The sequence below is a fragment of the Nerophis ophidion genome, linkage group LG23, assembly GCF_033978795.1.
Source record: "Nerophis ophidion isolate RoL-2023_Sa linkage group LG23, RoL_Noph_v1.0, whole genome shotgun sequence".
NCBI lineage: Eukaryota > Metazoa > Chordata > Actinopteri > Syngnathiformes > Syngnathidae > Nerophis > Nerophis ophidion.
This window is the reverse complement of record NC_084633.1, coordinates 1,602,358-1,630,033: the sequence shown is the minus strand read 5'-3', so window position 1 is coordinate 1,630,033 and position 27,676 is coordinate 1,602,358. Positions and strand designations below refer to the sequence as shown.

Genomic DNA, 27,676 nt, shown 5'->3' with positions numbered 1-27,676 from the left:
TTTTTTTCTAGCGGTGTAGCGTGCAAGGACGGGAATGGAAGAAGTGTCAAAAGATGGAGCTAACTGTTCTAATGACATTCAGACTTTACTTAAATCAATAACAGAACAGCATCTTCTCATCCGTGGGTCAATAATGCTAAATCAACACCGGAAATGTGTCCCGTGAAAAAACGTCCGACTGGAACCCTTTAATAACTAAAGTTCTGTGGGTGACTTTTGTAAACCCACTACAGTTTTTAGCGCTTTGATAGCTAGTCTAGTGACATATATAAGTAAGAACTTTACTCTACTTTATATTAGAAATGGCAACAGCGGAAGATGAATGCCACATAAGACGGTAGAGAAAAAGAAGAAGCTTATAATTACGGACTACAATGACGGAGGCGCGCACATTTTCAGGACTTATGCAGATCCCAAATACTGTACACATCAGTAGGTACCAAAAGGTAAGAAAAGTTGCTTTTGCATAATATTGCGAAACAAAACTCAAGATAATATTTCTGCTAATAGGTGCCATTTTGCGGTCCTTACGCACACACCATAATAATACTCGTATGTTTAGTGCGCCGACAATCCATCCTTCATAGCTTACCGAAGTCTTACTAAAAACATTTTGAAATGAAAATGAAAGGATTTTAAGTAGAGATGTCCGATAATGGCTTTTCTGCTGATATCCAATATTCCGATATTGTCCAACTCTTATTTACCGATTCCGATATCAACCGATACCGATATATACAGTCGTGGAACTAACACATTATTTTTGCCTAATTTTGTTGTGATGCCCAGCTGGATGCATTTATTTTCCAAAATAAATCAACTCAGGTTTTGGGAAAAAATGCCAACATGGTGCTGCAATATTTATTATTGAAGTCACAAAGTGCATTATTTTTTTAAAAGAAGGAATCAATAAAGTACTATCTATCTATTCCTCAAAACCACAGCTTGGAATTTGGGACATGCATGAGGAGGTTGAGGTGGGCGGTGTTGGCGGGGTGGTGGGGGATGGGGGCATTTAGGTGGGGGTGTGTGAGGTAGCGGGGTGTGTATATTGTAGCGTCCCGGAAGAGTTAGTGCTGCAAGGGGTTCTGGGTATTTGTTCTGTTGTTTTTATGTTTTGTTACGGTGCAGATGTTCTCCCAAAATGTATTTGTCATTTTTGTTTGGTGTGGGTTCACAGTGTGGCGCATATTTGTAACAGTGTTAAACTTGTTTATTCGGCCACCCTCAGTGCGACCTGTATGGCTGTTGACCAAGTATGCTTGCATTCACTTGTGTGTATGAAAAGCCATAGGTATTATGTGATTGGGCCGTAACTTAAAGGCAGTGAATCCGAGCTAATGTCGCTATATCTTGCTGTGGTAACCGCCATGTTGTTTGTATTGGCAGCACTGTATGACGTCACAGGGAAATGGACGGTCACATCGCAAATAGCGAAAATCAAGAACTTTAAAGCTTTTTTTAGGGATATTCCGGGAGGTGTAAAATTTTGAAAAAAACTTCGAAAAATAAAACCAGCCACTGGGAACTGATTTTTATTGTTTTTAACCCTTTTGAAATTGTGATAATGTTCCCCTTTAAGGTTAATTGACGCTCTGTTCTTCTCCCTACGTCCGTGTACCACTCCGTAGAGCGGCGTTTTAAAAAGTCATAATTTTTACTTTTTGAAACCGATACTGTTAATTTCGGATATTATATTTTAAAGCATTCATCGACCAATAATATCGGCAGCCCAATATTATCGGACATCTCTAATTTAAAGTGTGCTTTATAATCCGAAAAATACGGTATGTATAATCAACGTATCAATGTCTTGTGCCTGCTGGATAACAAGACTCCAGCTTGGAATTGCTCCTCTTTGGTTTTTCATTTTAACTGAGACAATTCCTAATAGAAATGAAATTATAAGACTCACGCTCATTCACCCACGACGATATTTGTGTGTATAATAAAGACGTGTCATTTAAGTCATAATTCACTGCTCTGGCAAGGAATGTGTAATGAAACAGAATTGTTTTTGCAAGACTGACATGTTTTCATTCTCGATTCTTGAAATGAACTTCAGTGGGACATGTTTTTTTGTGTCATACATGTAGGAAAACATTCCCTTTGCTGTGGTGGGGACCGACAAGGAGCACCAGGTGAATGGAAACAAGGTGTTGGGCCGTAAAACAAAGTGGGGAATAATTGAAGGTGAGGACAAAATTCAATAACCCCTTTGACATGAGCGTATTATTGATAAATGAATAACCCCCAACTTCTCTGAAGAAGTCACCTTTTCACCATCACAAGGAGGACGGCTGTCATATCAACTACTGCTGGGACTTGGGGTTCGTTGGTGTTAAAGTTGTATTTTATTGTATTTATTTCGGATATGGTGAAAAAGGAGAAAAAGAAACCCCAAAAGACAACAACAATGATTAATAAAAGAAAATAACGATTAAAGAAATAACAACATAGTAATTTTTCATGTTCATGTTGACAGTTTCACATTCTAACATGTCCGAAAAGGAGTAGGAAGAAGCAGAGCTTTTTTTAATCCTACCGCTTTCAAATCTGGAAATACTTTCTAACACAATTATGCCCTTCCTTTTTCGTTCTTAAACACAACAGCAATAAATTAGGTTCAGGATTGTTTATCAGTGTTTCTTTTCATTGTACACTTTGAACAATCTCCCAAACATCAGCACATTGTTTGACTTCTTTTCTTAATCCATTCCATAATTTGATTCCGCATACTGATATACTAAAGGTCTTAAGTGTTGTGCGTGAATACTAATGTTTTAAGTTAAGTTTTTGTCTAAGATTATATTTTTCCTCTTTTGTGGTGAAAAAATGTTGTGCATTTCTGAGTTGCAGGGTATAATTTCCTTTATGCATAATTTTAGTTGTTTGCGAAAGCACCAAGTCTTTGAATTTCAATATTTTGGATTCGATAAATAAGATGGTAGGTTTGGGTTTTAGGTGGTGAGGTTTTTTGAATAATCAAAATTTTTGCATATTTTCCCATGTGATTTTTTTTTATGAAACTGTTTTTTAAAAAACAGCACTGAAAAGTCCCTTTTAAGTACCAAGTAATTATGTCTACTGTTGTTGTATATTTTTTCTTACTATTGATCAATTAATTTTAGGTATGAAAATTTGACTTCATTGCTTTAATTTGAAGATTTAAAAAAAAATTAAATCAGTCAACTATGATTTTCTACTTTCTTTTGATCCTTCTACTCGTTAATGCAAGATTAGCAGCACTTTTAAGCAAAATTTGTTTTTTTTTGCAGCACGGTAGGGCAGGGGTTACTGCATGTGCCTCACAATACGAAGGTCCTGAGTAGTCCTGAGTTCAATCCGAGGCTCGGGATCTTTCTATGTGGAGTTTGCATGTCCTCTGGCTTCCTCCCACCTCCAAAAACATGCACTTGGGGATAGGTTTATTGGCAACACTAAATTGGCCCTAGTGTGTGAATGTGAATGTTGTCTGTCTATCTGTGTTGGACATGTGACTTGTCCAGGCTGTACCCTGCCTTCCGTCCGAATGCAGCGGAGATAGGCTTCAGCACCCCCCGCGACCCCAAAGGGACAAGCGGTAGAAAATGGATGGATGGATGGTGTTTTTAAGTCTTTGAACTGCCGGACTGACTTTTTGTTGTAATAAAAAGCAGTGCACTCCATTTGCCTCATTTGCTTTAAGATATGTTGTATTAACAGCCAATAAATGGTTTACACATTATATAATATTCATTGAATTTACTAATACATTGAATTGTTTCCTTTTTCATAGTTGAAAATGTGGAACATTGTGAGTTTGCCAGTCTGCGAGATCTTCTTATCAGGTGAGGCCGAATTGTATTAATTTTTATTGTATTCATTTTTCATACTATTATTCATATTCATTATTATGAGTGTTTTAGGGACTGGAAAAGGGACTTTTGACATGATGTTTAAATTTCTAATAATGAACAGCTGGAGTTCCAAAAGCAGGAATTTTATTAAATGTGGTTCTTTCCAGAATAACATTGCTTTTTAGTGGTAGAGCACATTACAAAAATAAATGCGATTTCTAATGTGAATGCAATCTGACCCGCATGCGCACATGACGTCATGAGTGCAGTGTTTACGGAAGTAAACATTGCTTCCACTCCAGTCGGTCTCAGTACTGGCGCATATTTAACAATTTCAAGGATTTTATGCAATCAAAGTCAACATTTTCTGAACCGAATTGTTGCGCGGAGAAGATTAGGAAGGAAAAGGACAAGCATTTTGGCTCTCGCAGTCTGCTTGAAGAGTGGGTCTGTGGGCGAGCAGTCGGAGAGTTCCTAAAACATTTTATTTTCACCTGTTTTCTGCTCCATTGTCAACTCCGTTATTACTTTTTGAATACATTCTGGTCGGATGAATGCGATCTGAGTGCGGGAGCGTTCACATTAAGGACACATCACATATACAGTACAGGCCAGAAGTTTGGACACACCTTCTCATTCAATGCGTCTTCTTTATTTTCATGACTATTGTAGATAGTCACTGGAAGCATCAAAGCTATGAATGAACACATGTGGTGTTATGTACTTACAACTGAAAACATGTTTTATATTCTAATTTCTTCAAAATAGCCACTCTTGGCTCTGATTACTGCTTTGAGCACTCTTGGCATTCTCTCAATTAGCTTTAAGCATACTTGTGAAGTGAAAACTATTTCGGGTGACTCCCTTTTGAAGCTCATCGAGAGAATGCCAAGAGTGTGCGAAAAATGTATTATTCTGAAGAAACTACAATATAAAACAATGTTTTCAGATATTTCACCTTGTTCTGTTAAGTGCATAACTCCACATGTCTTCATTGATAGATTTGATGCCTTCAGTGACAATCCACAATGTAAATAGTCATGAACATAAAGAAAACACATTGAAGGAGACGGTGTGTTCAAACTTTTAGCCTGTACTGTATATCACATTTTTATCCACATATAAAAGAGGCCTGGTCAGATATGGAACATTAGGAATTGCACTGTTCACACTCACTTGAAAAAGTACGATACAGGTCACATATGGGCAAAAAAAATCGGAACTTGACCTGCAGTGTGAACAAGGTCTTAGACACGGGACACACGTAGAGTAGCTGCTTGCCTAAAATAATTGTAGATTGGGCTCCCAAGTGTTTTTATCGACGTCTATTTGAATCCATTAAGATGACTTGCAAGTGTCAGAGTCAGCGTTAATTAGTTCGGCACTCCTTTGTACCTCACAGCTCGCTGTGGATTATCCCTTACATAAGATCCCGTCTGTTCTCTACTTAACTGCCCTGCGAGGGAGTTCATCTGCTGATTCAGAACGCTCGTTGGTGTGTGCCTCTAAAGTTATTTTACTCCAAAAATAACCAATTCCAAAATTCCATCACTGCAAATTACACTAAAGCAGTGGTTCTCGAACTTTATTCACCAAGTACCACCTCAGAAAACACTTGGCTCTCAAAGTACCACCATGATAACCAACGTTAAAATACAGTAGCGTAGGAGGTTCGAGTTTTCAATAAAAACAAGGCAAAGGTTTTATTTTACAAGTATATTTAATAGTTTGGCCACTGTAACATTACACACAGTTTGAACAGTAACACTATGTTTAAATATAGGAAAATAAAACACCGTACATAAGAAATTTATCAAATCTTTGGCGTATCAATAGATACCACTAGTGGGGCCCGTTCCACACTTTTAAAAGTCACTGCTCTAAGGTATTGTTTCTTCAAGTGAAATATATTAACAGTAAATATGTAAGCAATTCTTCTCTGAATCTTTTTTTCGTCCAACAGGATGTAACGCATAGCCATTTTATTGTGAGCGCCGAAAGTGTGTGCTTGTTTTTTTCTATAACACTGCTCTGTGTGGGAGATGAAAATGTCGACAAAATTATCACTATTGTATACATTGATATTAAATATTATCGATATCATGCCTTGTGAATCGATATTGCAAAAACTTTTTAAGCTAGGTAAGAAAAGTGGGTTTGGAACATCGGTCCTCTTTAATTTAAGAGAGGGTCTCCAAAGTACGATGTCATCAATTTGGCCCACGAAACGCCGTGAGTTAAACAAAGTATCGCACCATGGAATGCTTTCAAAACAATTTTAAATATCAGATGGTCTTTGAATGCTACATATTTGCTGCCATCTTGTGGACAATGTGAGTTATCAAAATCATTGACCCTTGAACGTATTTAGATATATATAAGCATAGCATTTACTTATATGGCACAATCCAACCAACCTTCCCTAGTCATGGTGCATTAAAAAAAGCAACATAAAATCAACACACACGGTCACATATAACACAATCTGCTCACTGAACATTGTGGATATTATTAAAAATCATAACAAAAACAAAACTGCACCCATTAAAATCCATTATTCTACATGATGGGAAAAAAATGTAAAACACCCTCTCCACACCTATCCATGTTTAGCGCATTTTTAGCTGCTTGATGTTTCTGATTGATTACAAAACTTTAAGAAGGTCGTCACGGAAACAAACTAGGTCCGAGTCGAACTTTCACAAAAAAATTATCCATTCAGTGGCGGGCCGTGTGTTTCCCACCTAGGCCTTCAGTGATCTCAGACTTCAATAATTACCTCTCAAAATACCACAATTGATGTCACCACACGATCGTTGCTGGAGAAATACTATTCAGGAACATATTTACACCCTATTTTGCATTGAATTACATCAACAGTGTACAAAACGGTTTATTTTCTGATCAATTAAAACGCATCAGCAATTATAATATATACCGTGAATTTCTCTGCTTAGCTTATGCAACTTCCGGTCAATAAAGTTCGATTCACAGTACACACTTCTCAAAGATATATTAACTGATCTGACCACATGATGGCGACAAATACACATGTAATAAAGTTAAATAAATTACAGGCATAACATACTTTAACAACAAGTGTTTAGAATAGAATAGAAAGTACTTTATTGATCCCAGCTTTTAGTTGCCACAGAACAGCTACTGTCATCAACTTGGGATCTGATTGGCTATCGCAACTGTCTATCAACTCTCTGTATTCTCAAATTCATCTGCTAACGGTCTCGATGACGTATCCAATCACAGGATGCGTAAATCTCACGTTTAACTTGACGTCACGCCAGCTAGAAGGCTATACTGACAACAACTCGTGATCTGATTGCCTTTCGCAACTGTCTATCAACTGTATGTGCCCGTTCACTTACAGCATTGTTGATTTTGAAGGCCGGTGGCAGATTCGGTACAGCATGGCAACATAAGCTAGCTGAATTCTGATTGGATACAAACTAAAACTAAAAACAACAGCACTGAAATAAGCATAATATGACATTAGGAGAATATGAATAATTTTAGATATTAAGGGAAAGTAAATTTAATTATGTTAACAAGTCATCATCAGCGGCAATCACTCGAACGACAATCCACCTGGTAGGGGTGTATCCCTTTATGGAGGATGCCTGTGCGTGACTTTGTTTTACGTGGGGGAGACTGGTGCACAGACAGTCGCCACACAATCCTTGACAGAATCGGGTCAGGGTCCAGTGGAATGCAGTCCAAGACGACTGGGGACCCTTTTCTGCTGCAGCCTTCCTCCGCCATCGCAGCCGTTGTGGTAGTTCTTAAATCTACCATCTTCCGCCTGCTCCGCCGTTGAGGTCTTTACCGTATCCCTGGCTAGGGGGCAGTCAGGTACTAGGCCTTTGCCAAGGGCCACCTGGGGTAACAGTAGTAAAGTGGTTAACCTCCTAGTGCCCCAAAACCCCCATAGAGGAGCCTTCACTACCGGATGCACTTTAACGTCATGCCCAGGACATTGTTAACTAGTATTTACTAGCTAACATGATTTCTGGTTATGATAGGCCAGAACACCACTGTATCCATTACATTAATTATAAAGCCATCATATTGATATAATAAATACACGTATTTGGCCCCTGGACACATTTTTTTAGTCCAATGTGGGCCACAGGTCAAAAAATTTGGACCTCATTTAGTATTTGATATGTAGAATATGCATTTAAAAATCTATATTGAAGCTACAATCTTTAAAGTGTGATGTGGCGTAAATGGAAAAACGAAATGCCATCCATCCATTTTTTACCGCTGAAAAACTAAATGAATGAATGAAAAGAAAACATAATAATAAAATGTTTTTGTTTGCGCTCTTTGTAAAGGTCTCACTTGCAGGACCTGAAAGACGTGACACACAACATCCACTACGAAACATACCGCGTGCGACGGCTCAACGAGTGCAACATCAACTTCATCAAACAGGGACTTTTCCAGCGGCCACTCGAAAATGGAACTGCCGACAAATCAGAATCAGACAGCCACCTCTGATGCCGTGGTCGGCCCGATGCTCCTGGATTCATGCGCTTCACCCACCCGGGATGAGACATGTCTCTCTCCCCTTGCCCAGCTATTGCTTATTTTTCATGAAAGGTTTTTAATGGGGCACGTGAGTATTTTTTTGGGCACGTGACAATGTTTGCGTTTTCTTGTTTAATGGTTGCATAAACGGGCGTCATCGGCGTGGGCAGGTAGGCACAGTATTATCTAAACTCCTCATTGTCTGCTACGTGAACGCGAATGTGAAATGCCAAATCAGCGGGAAATATTGGCGGATAGATCCACGCCCTAACCCACTTTCCAACCCCTTCCAAGTTCAAACATATGTGAATAGCCCGCCGAGGGCTACCACTGTACAGTCGACACAATTAGCCTTTAAACGTAATTGTTGCGTTAAACTCAAGTACTGGCGATCTGTGATTGACTTGGTAAGCAGAGTCTGCACAGAGTCATCCTCTTTCTTTCACTTATGTAAACATTCACTTGGACAACAATAAATTGCATACTGTTCAAATCGGGGCTGTCCAAACTTTGTGACTGGGGGACCGCTTTGGGTTAGATAAACATTTTGGCCAATATAGCCTATACATATAAATATATATACGTGTGTACATATTATAATGCTATAATGGATATATAATTAATAATTACTATAATTGGATATTAAGAGTATGTAAAAGTTTGAATCCTACTTTGTTTACTTGCTCAAAGTTTTGTAATCAGTTAGAAATATCAAGCCACCAAAATGCGCCTAAAGTGTGAAGAGAGTTTTTTTGCGTTTTTTCCATCATGCCTTGCAACAGATTTAAATGGGTGTACTTTAGATTTTTTTTATGGTGGTTGGCTGTTTTTTTTTGTAATATCCACTAGGGGTGTAACGGTACACAAAAATTTTGGTTCGGTATGTGCCTCGGTTCAGAGGTCACTGTTCGGTTCATTTTCGATACAGTAAGAAAACAACAAAATATAAATTTTTGGGTTATTTATTTACCAAATTTGCAAAATGTTCCACCAAAAATATTTTTCTTAGTGGAATATTTGATGTGAAGTATTGGGAACCTTGGATAGGTCAATCATTCATAATAACATTGATTTCGATTCAATATTTGTCAGGCTTGGTAAAAGGATTGGACTCAGATGCAGAGTTGGGACTTTGGACAGGCTTTTATTTTGACAACTTCCTTTCACCTCCGAAGTCAAGAAATAACAATATCTATAATCACAAAAAACTACTCGCCGAAAAGGTTCCAGAAAAGTGAAATGAAGTATATTTATATTGCGCTTTTCTCAAAGTGACACAAAGCGCTTTTTACATAGTGAAACCCAATATGTATTTTTTTTTTACATTTAAAACAGTGTGGGTGCCACTGGGAGCAGGTGGGTAAAGTGTCTTGCCCAAGGACACAACAGCAGTGACTAGGATGGCAGAAGCGGGGATCGAACCTGCAACCCTAAAGTTGCTGGCACGGCCGCTCTACCAACCGAGCTATACCGCCCGGAACAACAAAAAGAAGGAACAACCGAAAATCACTCCGAGCGGAGAAAAACACAAAAGCAAACACAAACTATAATTGACGCCGTATATGCTATAAAAAGTATTTAACAAAAAACGCTCCAACAGGAGGACCAAAACAACAGCTATGAAAATTTATACACTACATAATCTAATAAAGTTTTAACAAAAATAGTCACTCAAAAAGTTGAGCAATGAATGAAAAAATGGAATGAAACTTACCACTGCGGCTGAATAACGAAATAATCAAAATCACTCTACTGAGGAGGAAGAAAGGAAAACTCAAAATATTCACAAAGGGGTTCAGGATCAAGGGACATAAGCACGAGACAAGGCAAGGCATGGACAAGGACATGGACGCTAGAGAGCACGGATAAACGAGACAATCTGGCACAGAACAAAGGAAGGAGTGAGCTTATAAAACATATGAAGAGTAATAGGGAACAGCTGGAAACAATCAGAGAACAGGGATGACTTCAGACTGATGACACAAAAGGAAGGGCAAGTGACCTGAACCTAGAGGAGAGTTACTTTTCAAATTAAAACATGAAAATCATAAGACAGAAAAACCCAAGACAAGACATCCCTCACCGTGGTGTGTCAATATTATGTTTTGAGCAATGACAGATTGAAAGGAAAAAAAAGCATCTTTTTTTAATTAGTCAACATTGCAACTTTTTCTACATTACATTTAGCCTTTAAGCTTTTTTATTTCACTTTCGTTATCTTTTTGTTTATATTAGTAGTATTTTTACAATGTGCCGTGGGCCTTTAAAACATTAGCTGTGGGCACCCCTGCTATAGATAATAAAAAATAAAATCTGATAGATCTATGGGTAAAAAGCAGAGTCTGGCGACGCATGCACGTTTATCATAACTCTCTCCCTCTCTCTGTCTCTGCCACTCCCTCACGAATGCTGCTGTGTGCACAATATGTTTTGTTTTTAACCCCTTCTTAACCCTGAACGTACATTGAAAATACACGCAACCCTAACTTAAAATGCCGGACATTTGAGGCATTTAAGAAACTCCACCCGGACAGCCCTGCAAAAGAGGACATATCCGCTAAAAAGAGGAGGTATGGTCAGTCTATCATAGCTCGGTCGTTGCTAGCATGCCATGTGTTGTGCCTCAGGGTGCATTGCTTACACAACATGCGTACGCTACTTCATATGTCCGTGTGCAAACTCGTTCGATACACCTCCGAACCAGACCGAAACCCCCGTACCGAAACGGTTCAATACAAATACACGTACCGTTACACCCCTAATATCCACACAGTTCAGTGAGCAGGTTGTGTTATGTGTGACTAATTTTTTTTTCTACGCCACGACTAGGGAAGGTTGTTTGGATTGGGTCATAGAAGTAAATGCTTTGGATGTAGTGTCATGAAAGTACACTCTATGGTCACTGGCCTGAGTCACTCAAGTTGTCCACAAAATGTCGACTAATAAGCACCTATCGCATTGCCAGATATTATAATTTAATATGCAAACATCCTTCCTGGCCAGATTACTTGTTGAACTTGTGCTGACTCGCCAAATTGAAGACGCCGGCGGGCCGTTGTTTGGACACCCCTGGTTTAAATTCACAGGTTTTTTTTTTCTCCATGTAAAGCCATGCATCTACATTGTGTCTTAAAAATATTAATGCGTGAATTATATTCCAAGGTAGACAAAGAGAACAGCAATGGTCACATTCCTATTGTCCATTTTACGTTTTTGGTAGTAGCGCTGGATGGGCCAGATAAGTGACGGACGGGTGCAGGAGTGGCGCGGATTTAGATTTAAATACAGCAACAGGCAAAATTTCCTCGCCTCTTTTTGTAGCACTGATTCGGGCAGCTATGCATCCTGGGATATCTGCTGGTGGAAAGACAGACGTCGCAGCAACCCAAGTAGCAGGCAGTGGTGCTGTTGCAGAACATTGTGGGGCCAGGAAGAGTATAGAATTCAATTAATTGTTAAAGTACAATTGATTATTAATGAAACATATCATTAGATATTACACTGATTTGAACCGATATCACTAATATGTTGTTTTTTCTCCAAATATTGACCTACTTTGGATTGCTTATAGCACAGGTGTCAAACTCAAGGCCCGGGGGCCAGATCTGGCCCACAAACACCTGGAAATGATATGTGTGTATAAAGTATTCAATATTTTCTCGCTAAATGTAATTTTTTTTTTTTCAATTTGACAGAAAAAATATATGTACTGCTTGAAATTGCATACCTTTTAAACTTTAAAAGTATCCAATATCGCAACAAATATAACATTATATTAGCATACTTTCCAAACATTTTTGGTCTAAATAAAAATAAATACTTAAATATCAGCTTGACTTAGGATTTTACAGCTACATACCCATCAAATTAATAAAATTGACAACACATTTTACGGTGTTCTTAACAGCATATTACTGTAAATAAAATAAAAAATACAATTTTTTTGCGGTCAAATTTTTTACAGTTTTTGACTGTAAAATCTACGGTTGTTGTTTTTAACGGTGTATGACTGTGACTGGAAAGACGGTCCATTTTTTTTTTTATGGTAGAAAAACTGGCAGCTAAGTTGCCAGAATAAAGATAAAACTTGTACTTTTTTTCCATTAACAATACAATGTTCTAAAAACCAATGTAAATTTAACACAAAAATTTGGGCAACTAAGCTGCCAGCCCACACCCCCCCCCAAAAAAACCGTGGAACTTTTTGTCCATTTACCGTAAAATGTTGTAAATAAAAAATAAATTAAAAAAACACTATATTTTACAGTAAAATGTTGTAAATATAAAGTTTTTACTGTAAAATTAGACAGTCTACTTAAAACAATTTATAAAATTAATAATGAAATCCATAGGCATATTCATACATTATTCGCTGTTTCAAACGGCCCTCTGATGGCAGCCATAACTGCCATGTGGCCCTCAATAAAAAACAGTTTGACATCCCTGGCTTATAGCATCTTTAACGAAATCTTTAATCATACTTTTATTTTTTGATCAACTGTCCAATACACAGCTTTTCACATTTGAACCGATCGATGCCGCTACTAATTTTCGGTACTTTTGTGCCTGCATGTGATGATGAAATGATAATTGTTTGGGAAATATCTATATATATTTTTTTATTTCATATTTAACTCTGAGCTGGTAAAGTTAACTGGGCTGGCTTTCTTACACTTATGAGTCTCATTTGCAAGTGTTATATTATAAACTTTGTATGCAGTGGCAGTACCAAGACGTGAGATGGCAGTAGAGTTTTGACTACAGTGTGTTGCCGCGGTCGGGAAGTAGTCTTTGTCATACGTACAGCCCGAGGGCCGGAACAGGTTTTATCCGGCCTGCGGGAAGAGTTTGCTAAGTATAAAAATCAACTTGAAATTTTTGAATGAAAGAAACAGCTGTTCTAAATGTGTCCACTAGATGTCGCAATAGCAATTCTTTGTATCTCTGGAGATGATGCTACATATGTACAAAACAAACCATATGATGTTAGTTCACCAGTCGAGAAAAATGATCAAACTACATAAATAACATCATGTAATTTGATTTTGATATATTTTTTTTATCTTGACAGATTGAAAATGAACACCAATGAGATATGACTGATCAACATTATCACATAAATTATTCAGAAAATTTCAATAACTACAAATAAATATAGAATACTATTTACCGCCACATATAAGTGTAAAGAAAACCGAAAACACTAAGATTTGTACACTTTCAGAATGTGCTTGTTCTATTTTTAAACAAAGAAAACAATCTGAAGTTGTCTTTATTTTTAAGTAATCGTGCCGGGATTTTTCCAGTCCGGCCCACTTGGGAGTAGATTTTTCTCCATGTGGCCCCCGATCTAAATTGAGTTTGACACCCCTGCATTAATTTATCTCAGTGGCGGGCCGTGCATTTCACACCTAGGCCTTCAGTGATGTTCTACTTAGTCCGACTTTAATAACTACCTCTTGTGATACCATGACTTATGTCACCACATGACCACCGCTGGAGAAATACTGTAAAGAAACACACTTGCCCACTACTAGGAATTGGAGCAACTCAATAGTGTACAAAACGCCTGCATTTAAATTAAAATACAAATCCGCATCAGCAATTAAAAACATCTCTACTGTTCAAATAACTGTAAATATTTGAAAGTTAAAAAAAAAAAAAGACTTCAAATATCTCAACTAAAAATTTGCAGCACCCATTGGAAGCCGGAAGCACCGCTCATAGTTGGTAGAGAAATTTTGGAAATGCGAGTATGTATCCACCACCTCATCGACGTTTTACTCTCCTTCAGCCATTGTGGGTTAAAAAAGCGAGTGGATGATTACATTTCTTTGCCAGCCGAGCGTGGCTACGGTGTGGCTCTGTTGATCTGCACAGCACTTCCTGGTCTCACAACTCACAACTTGTGATTGGATACTCCCCTGTGAGTCACTAGTGAGTATCCAATCATGGGATGGAAACCTAAGAGGCCAACCGCCAACAACTCGTGATCTGATTGGCTATTGCAACTGTCAACTGGACTGATTTCACACAGCCCTGGCAACTCTGATTGGATAAAAGCTCAACCGTTAAAACAACAACACTGGAGCCTAATACGACATGAAAATAATCTGATGAATGCTTTTATATATTTAGAAAACTTAAATTAAAAATAATATTATCACTGTATGATCATATATGTCTTTTGTTAAGCCCTACAAAGTGTTTATACTGTAAGTACTGCACTTATTGCACACCAGCTGGTTAATTGTATTTATATTTTTTTGATTACAAATGTAGAGTAGTCAACGTGAAGCTTGTACAACGCGGGTTCTATCTCGTAGTACGCTAAATAATCACTTAATTAGATATTCAAACAATGTGTTACTGTTCAAACTTTGTTACAGTGGACACAAATATTCAATATACTTGTTAAATAAAAACCTCTGTGTTGTTTTTAATGAATATTTCGGCCTATTTAGCTACTGTATTTTAATGTCGGTCATTATGGTGGTACTGTCATGATCTGTGGCCCGGATCATGTTTTGTCATTTTTGGACTCCCTTAGTTCCTGTTTGTGCACCTCTGGGTTTGTTTTAGTTTCCATGGGGATTAATTGGGTTCACCTACCTCTTGTTAGTGGTCGGCACGCTCACCTGTTGTCAACCACTAACCAGAGGCAGGTGAACCCAATTTATCCCTATGGAAACTAAAACAAACCCAGAGGTGCACAAACAGGAATTAAGGGAGTCCAAAACTAACAGAAAATGACAAAACATGATCCGGGCGACGGATCAGAACAGGTACTTGCCACGTGTTGTCTGAGGTGGTACTTGGTAAAACAAGTTTGATACTTACAGTATACACACTTTGTAGGGCTTAACAAAAGACAGAAAGTGATCATTTTATTTTAAATTTGTTTTCTAAATATGCTAAACTTTTCATTATATTATTTTCACGTCGTATTAGGCTCCAGTGTTGTTGTTTTGGTTACAATGTAAAATCGCTAATCGGTAGCATGTGTATGGCATATCCAATGTAAATTAGCATTGAGCTAGCACATTTTGAAAAATGAAGCCTTGCTGTACTTTCAAGCGCTTTCTATCAGGCTATGCTTACTTTTTGGGCATGGAAAAATTGCAATATGAATCGTTTTGGTTCCCAATAATACAGGCAGGATTCGAGTACAGTGCCAAAAAAAATTCAGGACCCATCCCTAACAGTGGTGCACTTTTTTCTACATCAGTTTTAGATATGGTCCACGTGGGAAGTTAGAAACAGGGAAGGGAAATATATATCTTTTGTGGCACGTGAGAGTCAGGCAGGAAATGGTTCAGAGAAACTTTGCCTTGTTTAAGGATGAAGGATCACATTTTGTTCAACAACTTTACAGGGCACGAAACAAAAAAAAGGGCCTTAACCATTGACGCTTGAACCACCCCTGACCTGTCTGTACTCTTGATAGACAGTCGTGGTCAAAAGTTTACATACACTTGTAAATAACATAATGTCATGCCTGTTTTGAGTTTGGAATCATTTCTCCAACTCTTATTTTTTGTGATAGAGTGATTGGAGCACATACTGTACTTGTTGGTCACACAAAAAAAAATCTGAACTTTCCTCCAGAAGGTCTTATCTTGGTCCATGTAATGTCAGATGAAACAAAAATTGAGCTGTTTGGCCACAATACCCAGCAATATGTTTGGAGGAGAAAAGGTGAGGCCTTTACTCCCAGAAACACCATTCCTACTGTCTAGCATGGTGGTTGTAGTATTATGCTCTGGCCTGTTTTGTTGCCAATGGAACTGGTGCTTTACAGAGAGTAAATGGGACAATGAAAAGGAAGATTGCCTCCAAATTCTTCAGGACAATCTAAAGTCATAAGCCCAAGGGTTGGGTCTTGGGCACAGTGGGTCAATGACCCCAAACACACGTCAAAAGTGGTTAAAGGAATGGCTAAATCAGGCTACAATTAAGGTTTTAGAATGGCCTTCCCAAAGACCTGACTTAAGCATGTGGACAATGCTGAAGAAACAAGTCCGTGTCAGAAAACCACCAAATTTAGCTGAACTGCACTGATTTTGGCAATAGAAGTGTTCAAAAATTCAACCAGAAGCTTGTGGATGGCTACCAAAAGCGCCTTATTGCAGTGAAACTTGCCAAGGGACATGTAACCAAATATTAACATTGCTGTATGTATACTTTTGACCCAGCAGATTTGGTCACATTTAGCTCACAGTAGACCCATAATAAATTCATAAAAGAACCAAACTTCATGAATGTTTTTTGTGACCAACAAGTATGTGCTCCAATCATTCTATCACAAAAAAATAAGAGTTGTAGCAATTATTGGAAACCCAAGACAGCCATGACATTATGTTTTTTATAAGTTTCCACGACTATAAGTGTAGGGATGAGTTCCGGACCAACACCTGCCTGCCTTACTCCAATCCATCTGAATTATTCCACTAATGCACGAGTATGACACAACATCTCCCGTCCAACAGCAAAACATAGTAACTCACTTCTAGCTGATTTGGGGAAAACAAAGGAAAACCAATCTATCTTGATGCTGTCTTACAAAGATCTACAAAGTCATGAAACGTATAGATGTTTTCTTGAGCTTTCATTTTCTTGCCGATCGAGCCATGGATTGAATCTGCTCTCATGAACGTCTGCCCTTTCTCCAGATATTTTATCACAATCTCGGGTGGGCCCCATTCTGCGTTTGCACATTGGGTAAGAGCAGTGTACAGCGTCCAGTTTTTATTTTGACCTCCACAGTTATCTGCCCAAAAAAGTATGCAAGGGGAAGAATCAAGAACAATACATTTAATGAAGGTGCTTGCAACGTCCTGGGCCAATCTTCCAAATATCCCCTCGTGCCATAATATCACATAATCAGGTTGACCGTCGGCCCCCATTCGTGCAAATGTCTCATTAAAGACAATAAGGCGACTGACAAAGAAGCTCCGATTGATCCCTTGAGATACTAGGTTTTTCTGTTGTATCTACGCGGTTTTGTGGTAGTTGCTAGGTCCTGCTATGCGCGTAACAGCTTACTTACGGAACAAATAACAATATCGCATACACTAATGTAAAGCATATCACCTAGGAACTCCAAAATTATTATTAGATCAGTTTTGACCAAAATTTAGTTACTGGGTTTTGCCTTTGGACGGGAGACATGGCAAAGATTGAGCATGCATGACTTGTAGTCTTCACATTTCTGCTATGTAAATCCAAACCTTCAGGGCTTACTTTAACTTTGAGTATTTCTATGTTTTAAAACAGTGGTTCTTAATCTGGGTTCGATCGAACCCTAGGGGTTCGGTGAGTCGGCCTCAGAGGTTCGGCGGAGCCTCCATCACGGAGGTCAAGACACACTCGACTCATCGTGTAAATAAAAACTTCTCCCTATTGGCGTATAATGGATACCCCCAAACAATATTCCTTCTAATTTTCCATCTGATTTGCCAGTGTGTCATTTGTTGAGTTCATGCACTGTGTTGGTTTTGTTCTTTGAACAAGGTGATGTTCATGCACTTTGTCTTGAATTTCAACAACAAATAAATTTTTTTTCACTAAACAAGGGTTCGGTGAATGCGCATATGAAACTGATGGGGTTCGGTACCTCCAACAAGGTTAAGAACCACTGTTTTAAAACAAAAACACTAGTGTTTTAAGGAGGATAAAATGAGGAATATTTTGTGGTTAACAGCGCACGGAATGATGGTTATTTTGGTGTTAGCAGGGTAAAACTTCAGAATTCAATGATGTTTTGAAGACAATAGGCCCAGTGTACTGTTGCCATGGTTATCTGGGAAATATCGCGTCTTTTGTCGCCATCCATGCAACTTTAGTCATCTCCGAGAGACCCGACCTGATCAGTTCCACAAAAAAATGTGGCCCCGTTTTAATTTATTTTACTCATAAGTCCTTTTTTTTTTAATCCAAGGAAGGCTTTGCCTGCTATGGAGCTTCAATGTTTGTCCCTGACCTAACATGAAGTACGTCAGAAGTGAGTACACACCCCAGATTTTTTTGATGGTGTCTTGTTTTTACCAACTGAAATACATTTTGATAAAATGTATAGTAGTCATTGTACAGCTTGTATAACCATGTCATTGCATTGTCCTCTCCAAATGAGTCGACATGTCAAAAAAGGGTGAGCACAATATACGTGACCAATATGTCATGTGACTTCTTAGTAAGGATGGGCATCCATACCACTATTCAGTACTTTTCTGTGTTTTCATGTGATAATAAATGTTTGTTTAATAATGAAATAAATAAAAAATACATTTAACACTGATCTGATGGTGACAATTGTGCTGTCCAGTTATTTCTTACACTAAGCCATGTTTGCCTTTATTCATTTCATTTCAGTTTGTCCTCTGTGTGTTGCCATAGTCAGGAAGTAGTCTGTGCCATTGAGCTAAATGTGTTAGTCTTGTCTTCTGCTGAGCCCCACAAAGTGTGTGTACTGTAAATATTGCACTTATTGCACACCAGCTGTTTGATTGTAACGTGCATCTGGGTTGACGCTCTAATGACCAAATTCGGAGGTGTTGAAATCCGATCCCTCATGCGTTACTCCATCTAAAAGTGACATCCGCGTGTGAAGGATATCACCACATGGGCTCAGTAACACTTCAGAAAACCACTGTCAGTAACTACAGTTCGATTTGTAAGTGCAAGTTAAAACTCTACTATGCAAAGCAAAGAGGCAGCACAGCTCGGTTAGTAGAGTGGCCGTGCCAGCACCTTGAGGGTTGCTGGTTCGATTCCCGCTTCCGCCATCCTAGTTACTGCCATTGTGTCCTTGGGCAAGACACTTTACCCACCTGCTCCCAGTGCCACCCACACTGGTTTAAATGTAACTTAGATATTGGGTTTCACTATGTAAAGCGCTTTAAGTCACTAGAGAAAAGCGCTATATAAATATAATTCACTTCACAAAGCAAAATCCATTTATCAACAACACCCAGAAACGCTGGGCCCGAGGTCATCTAAGATGGACTGATGGAAAGTGGAAAAGTGTTCTCATTTCAAATTGTTTTTGGGAAACTGTGGACGTTGTGTCCTCTGGAACAGAGAGGAAAAGAACCATTTGGTTTGTTATAGGCGCAAAGTTGAAAAGCCAGCGTCTGTGATGGTATGGGGGTGTATTAGTGCCCAAGGCATGGATAACTTACACATCTGTGAAGGCACCATTAATGCTGAAAGGGACATACAGGTTTTGGAGCAACATATGTTGCCATCCAAGCAACATCTTTTTCATGGACGCCCCTGCTTATTTCAGCAAGACAATGCCAAGCCACGTGTTACAACAGCATGGCTTCATAGTAAATGAGTGCGGGTAGTAGACTGGCCTGCCTGTAGTCCAGACCTGTCTCCGATTGAAAATGTGTGGCGCACTATGAAGCCTAAAATACCACAACAGATACCCCGGACTGTTGAACAACTTAAGCTGTACATCAAGCGAGAATGAGAAAGAATTCCACTTTCAAAGCTTAAAAAAATTGATCCCAAACGTTTACTGTGTGTTGTTAAAAGGAAAGGCCATGTAACACAGTGGTGAATATGTCACTCGGCCAACTTTTTTGTAATGCGTTGTTGCCATTACATTCTAAGTTCATGATTATTTGCAAAGAAAAATTAAGTTTCTCAGTTCGAACATTAAATATCTTGTCTTTGCAGTCTATTCAATTGAATATAAGTTAAAAAGTATTTGCAAATCATTTTTATTCACGAATTACACAACGTGCCAACTGGTTTTGGGTTTTGACCCCACATCTGCAGTCCCTTCCAAGGTTTCTCTTTGTATCACATTAGGTTGAGTTTTTTCTTGCCCTGATGTGGGAATCTGAGCCAAGGATGTCGTTTTGGCTTGTGCAGCCCTTTGAGACACATGTGATTTAGGGCTATATGAATAAACTTTGATTGATTGATTGATCGTGGTGCCTCATGGCAAATAACTCTAAAAGAACTGTCGCTTTACATAAATATTACGGGTGTTAAAAAAATACAGATTTTCAAATGAATCCAATTCTTTTTTTGTAACGATTCTTAATTTAATTTTTTTTTAAATCAAACATTTTTTTTTATTTGTGTAATAAGTTTTTGTAAAAAATCTGTCCTTTAAAGCCACTTTAGTAAATGTTTAGTCATCCATCCATCCATTTTCTACCGCTTATTCCCTTTCGGGGTCGCGGGGGGCGCTGGCGCCTATCTCAGCTACAATCGAGCGGAAGGCAGGGTACACCCTGGACAAGTCGCCACCTCATCGCAGGGCCAACACAGATAGACAGACAGCATTCACACTCACATTCACACACTAGGGCCAATTTAGTGTTGCCTATCAACCTATCCCCAGGTGCATGTCTTTGGAGGTGGGAGGAAGCCGTAGTACCCAGAGGGAACACAGAAAGATCCCGAGCCTGGATTTGAACCCAGGACTGCAGGAACTTCGTATTGTGAGGCAGACAGAATTTTAATAAACAAAACCATTTTTCTTTTAAGTAAAGCGAGACATCTATCACAGCTGTTTTGTCTATTTCATGAAGGAATGTAGTTAATCATAGATCTGGCAGCCAAAGTTATTTAAAAAAAATAAATCACAGAATCGTTTTGAATAAATAATGAATCGAATCGAATCTTGTGGTTCCCAACTATTCACATCCCTAGTAGTTCTCAAACTTGTTTTCACCAAGTAGCACTTCAGAAAGCACTTGGCTCTCCAAGTACCACCATAATGACAACTATTAAAATACAGTAGCAAAGTAGCCCTAAGTATTCATAAAGAAACAAGACAGAGGTTTTATTTAACACGTATATTGAATATGTTTGGCCAGTGTAACATCAGACACAGTTTGAACAGTAACATTGTGTTTAAATAAGTCAGGGGTGGGCAACCTTTACCACTCAAAGAGCCATTTCGACCCATTTCACAAAATGATGGGAGCCACATGACTCTTGGAATTTATAATGAAATAACACTGTATGAAGAGTTGTTTTTTTTTGCTTTGTGCTATATATAAACCAAGGGTTTTAGACACGCGGCCCGCAATTATATTTGAAGATTTGATGTTAGTGCGGCCAGTGAGTATTATGTGAATGCCTCTTATTAGCATCACGCATACAAATCCTCCCGAATTGTCCGGGAGACTCGCGGGTTACAGAGTGACTGTTCCAGCGGACGTTTGCTGAGTAAAACCCATCCAACGAATATAAGGGCGTGCTACGATGGCACTGTCTTTAATGCCCTCCACAAATTGTACAAACAGCTTACCAGTCAGGTCACGTGTTGTATGTGGCCCTGCAGACGCACACATGCGACTGCAAGGCATTCTTGTTCAACAGCCATACAGGTCACACTGAGGGTGCCAATTTAAACAACTTTAACACTCTTACTAATATGCGCCACACTGTGAACCCACACCAAACAAAAATGACAAATACATGTTTGGGAGAACTCCGCACTGTAACACAACATATATACAGCATAACAAATACCCAGAATCCCATGCAACCCAGGCTACATTATACACCCCACTAGCACCCTCCCCCCCTCCCATCCCCTCCTGCGTCGGTTGAGGTGGGCAGGGTGTATGATGTAGCCTGGAAGAGTCAGGGTTGCATGGGATTCTGGGTATTATGTTGTGCTACAGTATGTATGTTTTCCCGAAATGTGTTTGTCATTCTTATTTGGTGTGGTTTCACAGTGTGGCGCATATTAGTAAGAGTGTTAAAGTTGTTTATATCACAACCTTCAGCGTAACCTGTATGGCTGTTGAACAACTATGCCTTGCAATCACTTGAGGATTGTAAGAGAGGTTTCACACAAAACACGACCAGCCGGCACGCACATAGTGTTGTGTAACAGCGGGCGCAACTACATGCATTTGAAGATGTTATGGGTATTGCCATCACGGCCCGCCCTCAATGTTGCTGTCCGAGTGAAAATCACAGTATGCAAACCTCAGACAATTTTAGGGAAAAGCACTAAGGTCAGAAATCTCCCGGTAAATTCGGGAAGGTTGGAAAGTTTACAGATGAGCCACACCAGAGTGATCAAAGAGCCGAATGCGACTCCGGAGCCGCGGGTTGCCGACCCTTGCGTTGCTGGAACATAGCATTGTGTGAAATGACGCAGCGATGGCAATCAGACCTACAGAAGATGCAGGGCTAAAGAAAAAATAACATTATGATGTGTTTTGTTAAAGCCAATATGAATATTCTCCCATTGTGTCCAGTTACAGTACTGTATACTCCGGGGGTCAGCAACTCGCGCCTCCATGGAGGTTTTTCAAAAATTTATGAAAATGGAAAAATATGAGGTAAAATATATATTTTTTGTTTCAATATGGTTTCTGTAGGAGGACAAACATGACACAAATATTCCTAATTGTTAGAAATCCCCGTTTGCATTAAACTTGCTTCACTGATGAGAGTATTTGGTAAGTGCCCTTTTGTCCTACTAATTTTGCGGTCTTTAAACTACCATAGTTTGTTTACAATGTACAACTTTCTCCGATGCTGCCACAGAAAGACGCAATTTATGCCACTCCTTCTTTGTCTCATTTTCTACACCAAACATGTTATGCTGTGCATGAATTCACACAGGTGAGCTTTGTTGACGTTATTGACTTGTTGGAGTGATAAACAGGTATATTTGGTCAGTGCCTACCAATTTTGCGGGCCTTGAACACCAAACGTTTCATGCTGTGCGTGAATTCACAAAGGTGAGCTTTGTTGATGTTATTGACTTGTTGGAGTGCTATAATCGGACATATTTGGTCAGTGCATGACTGCAAGCTAATCGATGCTAACATGCTATTTAGGCTAGCCGTGTGTACATATTGCATCATTATGCCTCGATTGTAAGTATATTCGAGCTCATTGAATTTCCTTTACTTATGTCTTCTGTCTATTTCATTTGAATTTGCATGTCTCATGACACATTATCTGTATGCAATATTGGTTGCATTTCTGACAGTTGTGTTTGTGTGTGTGCCATGTTGTTCCAGACCACAGCAAATATTACCTAGCTTGCAAAGTTTGTTTTAAATCCATTAGAAGAAGACAGCCTGCCGTTTCCATAAACTTGGACACACACATCTATACCTTTGGCCATTCTAAGACCGCCATTTCCAGGAGTTATCTAACCTTCTATGTATTCTCTGTTTTACTAAAGTTTCCAATGTTGTAAAAATGTGAAGAATAAATTTAACATTTCAACATTTCTGTCAATGAAGATTTGCGTCAGCCTGCGACAGTCATTTTGATAGTAGCCAATTATAGCCAATATGGACACTTACATCATGTTTTGCCTCCATCGTAACACTTACATAAGGCTTTTAATTTTTTTGTGGCTCCAGACACAATTTTTTGGGTGTATTTTTGGTCCAATATGGCTCTTTCAACATTGTGGGTTGCCGACCCCTGGTGTAGTCCAATGATGCTTGTGGAGCAGTGGAAGAGTGGCCGTGCGCAACCCGAGGGTCCCTGGTTCAATCCCCACCTAGTACCCACCTCGTCACGTCCGTTGTGTCCTGAGCAAGACACTTCACCCTTGCTCCTGATGGGTGCTGGTTAGCACCTTGCATGGCAGCTCCCTCCATCAGTGTGGGAATGTGTGTGTCAATGGGTAAATGTGGAAATAGTGTCAAAGCGCTTTGAGTACCTTGAAGGTAGAAAAGCGCTATACAAGTACAACCCATTTATTATTTATTAATAAATATTTGACATTTTCATGTTGAAAAACTTATTTGGGCGTTACCATTTAGTGGTCAAATGTACGGACTGTGTACTGTACTGTCCAATCTACTAATAAAAGTTTTAATCAATCAATCAATCAATAAAAAAAAAACACGCCTAGTTGAAATGCAGCTTTTAACCACTTGATGGCAGCATTGCATCAGTCAGTTGTTCAACAGGCTAACCAGCGGCTGTGGGTCTTTTTAGTGGAACATGTTCGTTATTTCCAATGTAAACGTTGCCCTCTAGTTAAATTTTTACGTTTTCTGTTATTTTTCTTTTTGCTACTGTTGTTGCTGTTTTTTTCTTGTTTATTTTTATTTTTTTAGAATATGTCACGGTTCGATGGACTGGTCGTGGACTGGATTTAATTTGGTGTTTTAATAAAAAATAAAATCAACTTTGTTAAATGTTCCCGAGAAAAAAAACACAATACAATTAAAGTGACAAGCCACGTTTGGAAAGTGTCTGTGAGAGGCGGTGATGCAGCAAACAAGACCACAAACTGCCATAAGACTCCAATGAAGAAGAAGCCGGAACCTAAACATGGTCTTGATTAACCCGGAGGAGTTACGACGGTGCACCAATAAAAATAACCGTCAAGGGGGTGTGTGTCGCCTGCTTTGAGCTTCTCTCAGGTCAGAATTCTTCACCTTTTTAGACCTTAAAATGCTACTTTTTGACATAATAAACCCCATTTTAAACAACTTAATATATGCTGTTTGTAATATGCTCCTTATGTGGCGTATATGTATATGTAAAGAACTTCAATATATCAATATACATTTCATCAGCACTCATTTGAAACCAGACGTCACAAGGTTTTTATTTGGCATTTGTTAGATATGAACGGTAATAATAACTTATAACTACTTTATCATTGTGATTGAAATGCTGGGAAATTGATCTGCGTCTCAGTTCACACGTTCCCATAGTTAACGTCGCATTTTAAGTGCGTTCACTTACAGTCGTGGTCAATAGTTTACATACACTTGTAAAGAACATAACGTCATCGCTGTCTTCACTTTCCAATAATTTCTATAACTTATTTTTTTTTTGTGATAGTAATTGGAGCACATTCTTGTTGGTCACAAAAAAATGTTCATGTAGTTTGGTTCTATTATGAATTTATTATGGGTCTGCTGAAAATGTGACCAAATCTGCTGGGTCAAAAGTATAAATACAGCAATGTTAATAAAAAGTTAAAGTCCCAATGATTGTCACACACACACTAGGTGTGGTGAAATTATTCTCTGCATTTGACCCATCACCCTTGATCGCCCCCCCTGAGAGGTGAGGGGAGCAGTGAGCAGCAGCAGTGGCCGCACCCGGGAATCATTTTTGGTGATTTAACCCCCAATTTTAACCCTTGATGCTGAGTGTCAAGCAGGGAATTGAATTGTTTATTGAAGATCCCATTAGCTGACGGCAAAGCGACTGCTAGTCTTCCTGGGGTCCATATAAGAGCATACAAAATTAAAATACAAAGAATACATGCATTGCCAAACATTATACAATGGAAAAATACAACATGAGATAGAAAAGTTAGTTAAAACCAGTATTAAAATTTCACGTCATGTGAGCAGCTGCAACAAGTGTATCTTCAAAGCTTTCTTGAATGACAATTTACTTTGTGAGAGATTAATGTGTGATGGCAATATATTCCAGAATGATATACATCTATACATGACTGTAGGGAGGTAATGGGTCCCATTTTTATGACTCAGGCGGGGATTGAACTCACAACCTACCGATCTCAGGGCGGACACTCCAACCCAGGGGTGTCAAACTCATTTTAGATCGGGGGCCACATGGAGAAAAATCCACACCCAAGTGGGCCGGACTGGTAAAATCACAGCACGATAATTTAAAAATAAAGACAACTTCAGATTGTTTTTTTTTTGTTTGTTTAAAAATAGAACAAGCACATTCTGAAAATGTAAAAATCATTATGTGTTTTTTTTTTTTACACTTACATGTTGCGGTTGATAGTATTCTACTTTTTATTTGTCGTTATTTATACCTTCTGAATAAATTATGTGATAATGCTCATCAGTGAGCACATTGGTGTTAATTTTCAATTTATGAAGATATAAAAATAAATAAAAATTAAATTACAGGACGTTATTTTTAGTTTTCTCATTTTCCTCGACCGGTACACTAATGTGATTTATTTTTTTATTTTTTTTACATATGTAGCATAATCTTCAAAGAAACAAAGAATTGCTATTGCAACATCTAGTGGACACATTTAGAACAGCAGTTTCTTTCATTAAAAAATTCGGGCTCATTTTTATACTGAGCAAACTCCTCCCGCGGCCCTGATAAAACCTGTTCGCGAGCCTGATCCAACCCGCAGGCCGTACGTTTGACACCCCTGCTCTAACCACTAGGCACCTGAGTAGTATTGGTTACATGTCCCTAGGTAAGTTTCACTACAATAAGGCAATTTTGGTAGCCATCCACAAGCTTCTGGCAACCTTCTGGTTGAATTTTTGACCGCTCCTCTTGACAGAATTGGTGCAGTCCAGCAAAATGTGTTAGTTTTCTGACATTGACTTATTTCTTCAGCATTGTCCACACATGTAGGTCAGGACTTTGGGAAGGCCATTCTACATACTTGCCAACCTTGAGACCTCTGAATTCGGGAGATGTGGGGGGGCGGAGTTAAGGTGGGCGGGGTTTGGTGGTAGCGGGGTTGTATATTGTATCAGAGTTAGGGCTGCAAGGGATTCTGGGTATTTGTTCTGTTGTGTTTATGTTGTGTTACGGTTCGGATGTTCTCCCGAATTTTGTTTGTCATTCTTGTTTGGTGTGGGTTCACAGTGTGGCGCATATTTGTAACAGTGTTAACGTTCTTTATACGGCCACCCTCAGTGTGACCTGTATGGCTGTTCACCAAATATGCGTTGTATTCACTTGTGTGTGTCTGTAGAAGCCGCATACAACATGTGACTGGGCCGGCACGCTGTTTGTATGGAGAAAAAGCAAACGCGACGACAGGTCGTAGAGAACGCAAAAGGCAGTTCCGTCACGACACGCCCTCTATATTGTTGTCCGGGTGAAAATCGGTAGAAATTCGGGAGAATGGTTGCCCCGGGAAATTTTCGAGAGGGGCACTGAAATCCGGGAGGGTTGGCAAGTATGCCGGCACGATGTTTATATGGAGGAAAAGTGGACATGACGACAGGCTGTCCTCACTCAGGTCCGGCTGTAAATCGGGAGGAATTTGGGAGAATGGTTGTCGAGGGAGATTTTCGGGTGAGGCACTGAAATTCGGGAGTCTCCCGGAAAATTCGGGAGGGTTGGCAAGTATGCCATTCCAAAACCTTACTTCTAGCCTGATTTAGCCATTCCTTTACAACTTTTGACGTGTGTTTGGGGTCATTGTCCTGTTGGAACACCCAACTGCGCCCAAGACCCAACCTCTGGGCTGATGATTTTAGGTTGTCCTGAAGAATTTGGAGGTAATCCTCCTTTTTTATTGTCTCATTTACTCACTGGAAAGCACCAGTTCCATTGGCAGCAAAACAGGCACAGAGCAT

At 39.1% G+C, this 27,676-nt stretch overlaps 2 protein-coding genes and 1 long non-coding RNA gene across 8 annotated transcripts in view; 2 read left to right on the top strand and 1 right to left on the bottom strand.

Moving 5' to 3' along the window:
• LOC133541488 (neuronal-specific septin-3-like) overlaps positions 1 to 8,880 on the top strand; it is a 191,569-nt gene extending 182,689 nt beyond the window's left edge. For all 4 annotated transcript variants that reach the window (XM_061884930.1, XM_061884931.1, XM_061884933.1 and 1 more), the window contains 3 exons: positions 2,097 to 2,193; positions 3,779 to 3,830; positions 8,192 to 8,880. In XM_061884930.1, coding sequence (XP_061740914.1) covers positions 2,097 to 2,193; positions 3,779 to 3,830; positions 8,192 to 8,357 — 315 coding nt within the window. In that variant the 3' untranslated portion in view covers positions 8,358 to 8,880. The remainder of the gene's footprint in view (positions 1 to 2,096; positions 2,194 to 3,778; positions 3,831 to 8,191) is intronic.
• The window catches only part of LOC133541490 (uncharacterized), a 48,930-nt gene continuing 27,265 nt past the window's right edge, over positions 6,012 to 27,676 (bottom strand). Inside the window, exon 3 of the long non-coding RNA XR_009803897.1 lies at positions 6,012 to 7,731. This is a non-coding gene — a long non-coding RNA (uncharacterized LOC133541490). The remainder of the gene's footprint in view (positions 7,732 to 27,676) is intronic.
• Positions 23,093 to 27,676, top strand: part of LOC133541489 (methyltransferase-like protein 22) — a 33,234-nt gene continuing 28,650 nt past the window's right edge. For 2 of the 3 annotated variants that reach the window (XM_061884936.1, XM_061884934.1), the window contains exon 1: positions 24,632 to 24,769. The gene's annotated coding sequence lies outside the window, so the exon portion shown is untranslated. Of the gene's footprint in view, positions 23,117 to 24,631; positions 24,770 to 27,676 lie in introns of those variants that run through there. The other variant, XM_061884935.1, reaches the window with a different exon arrangement.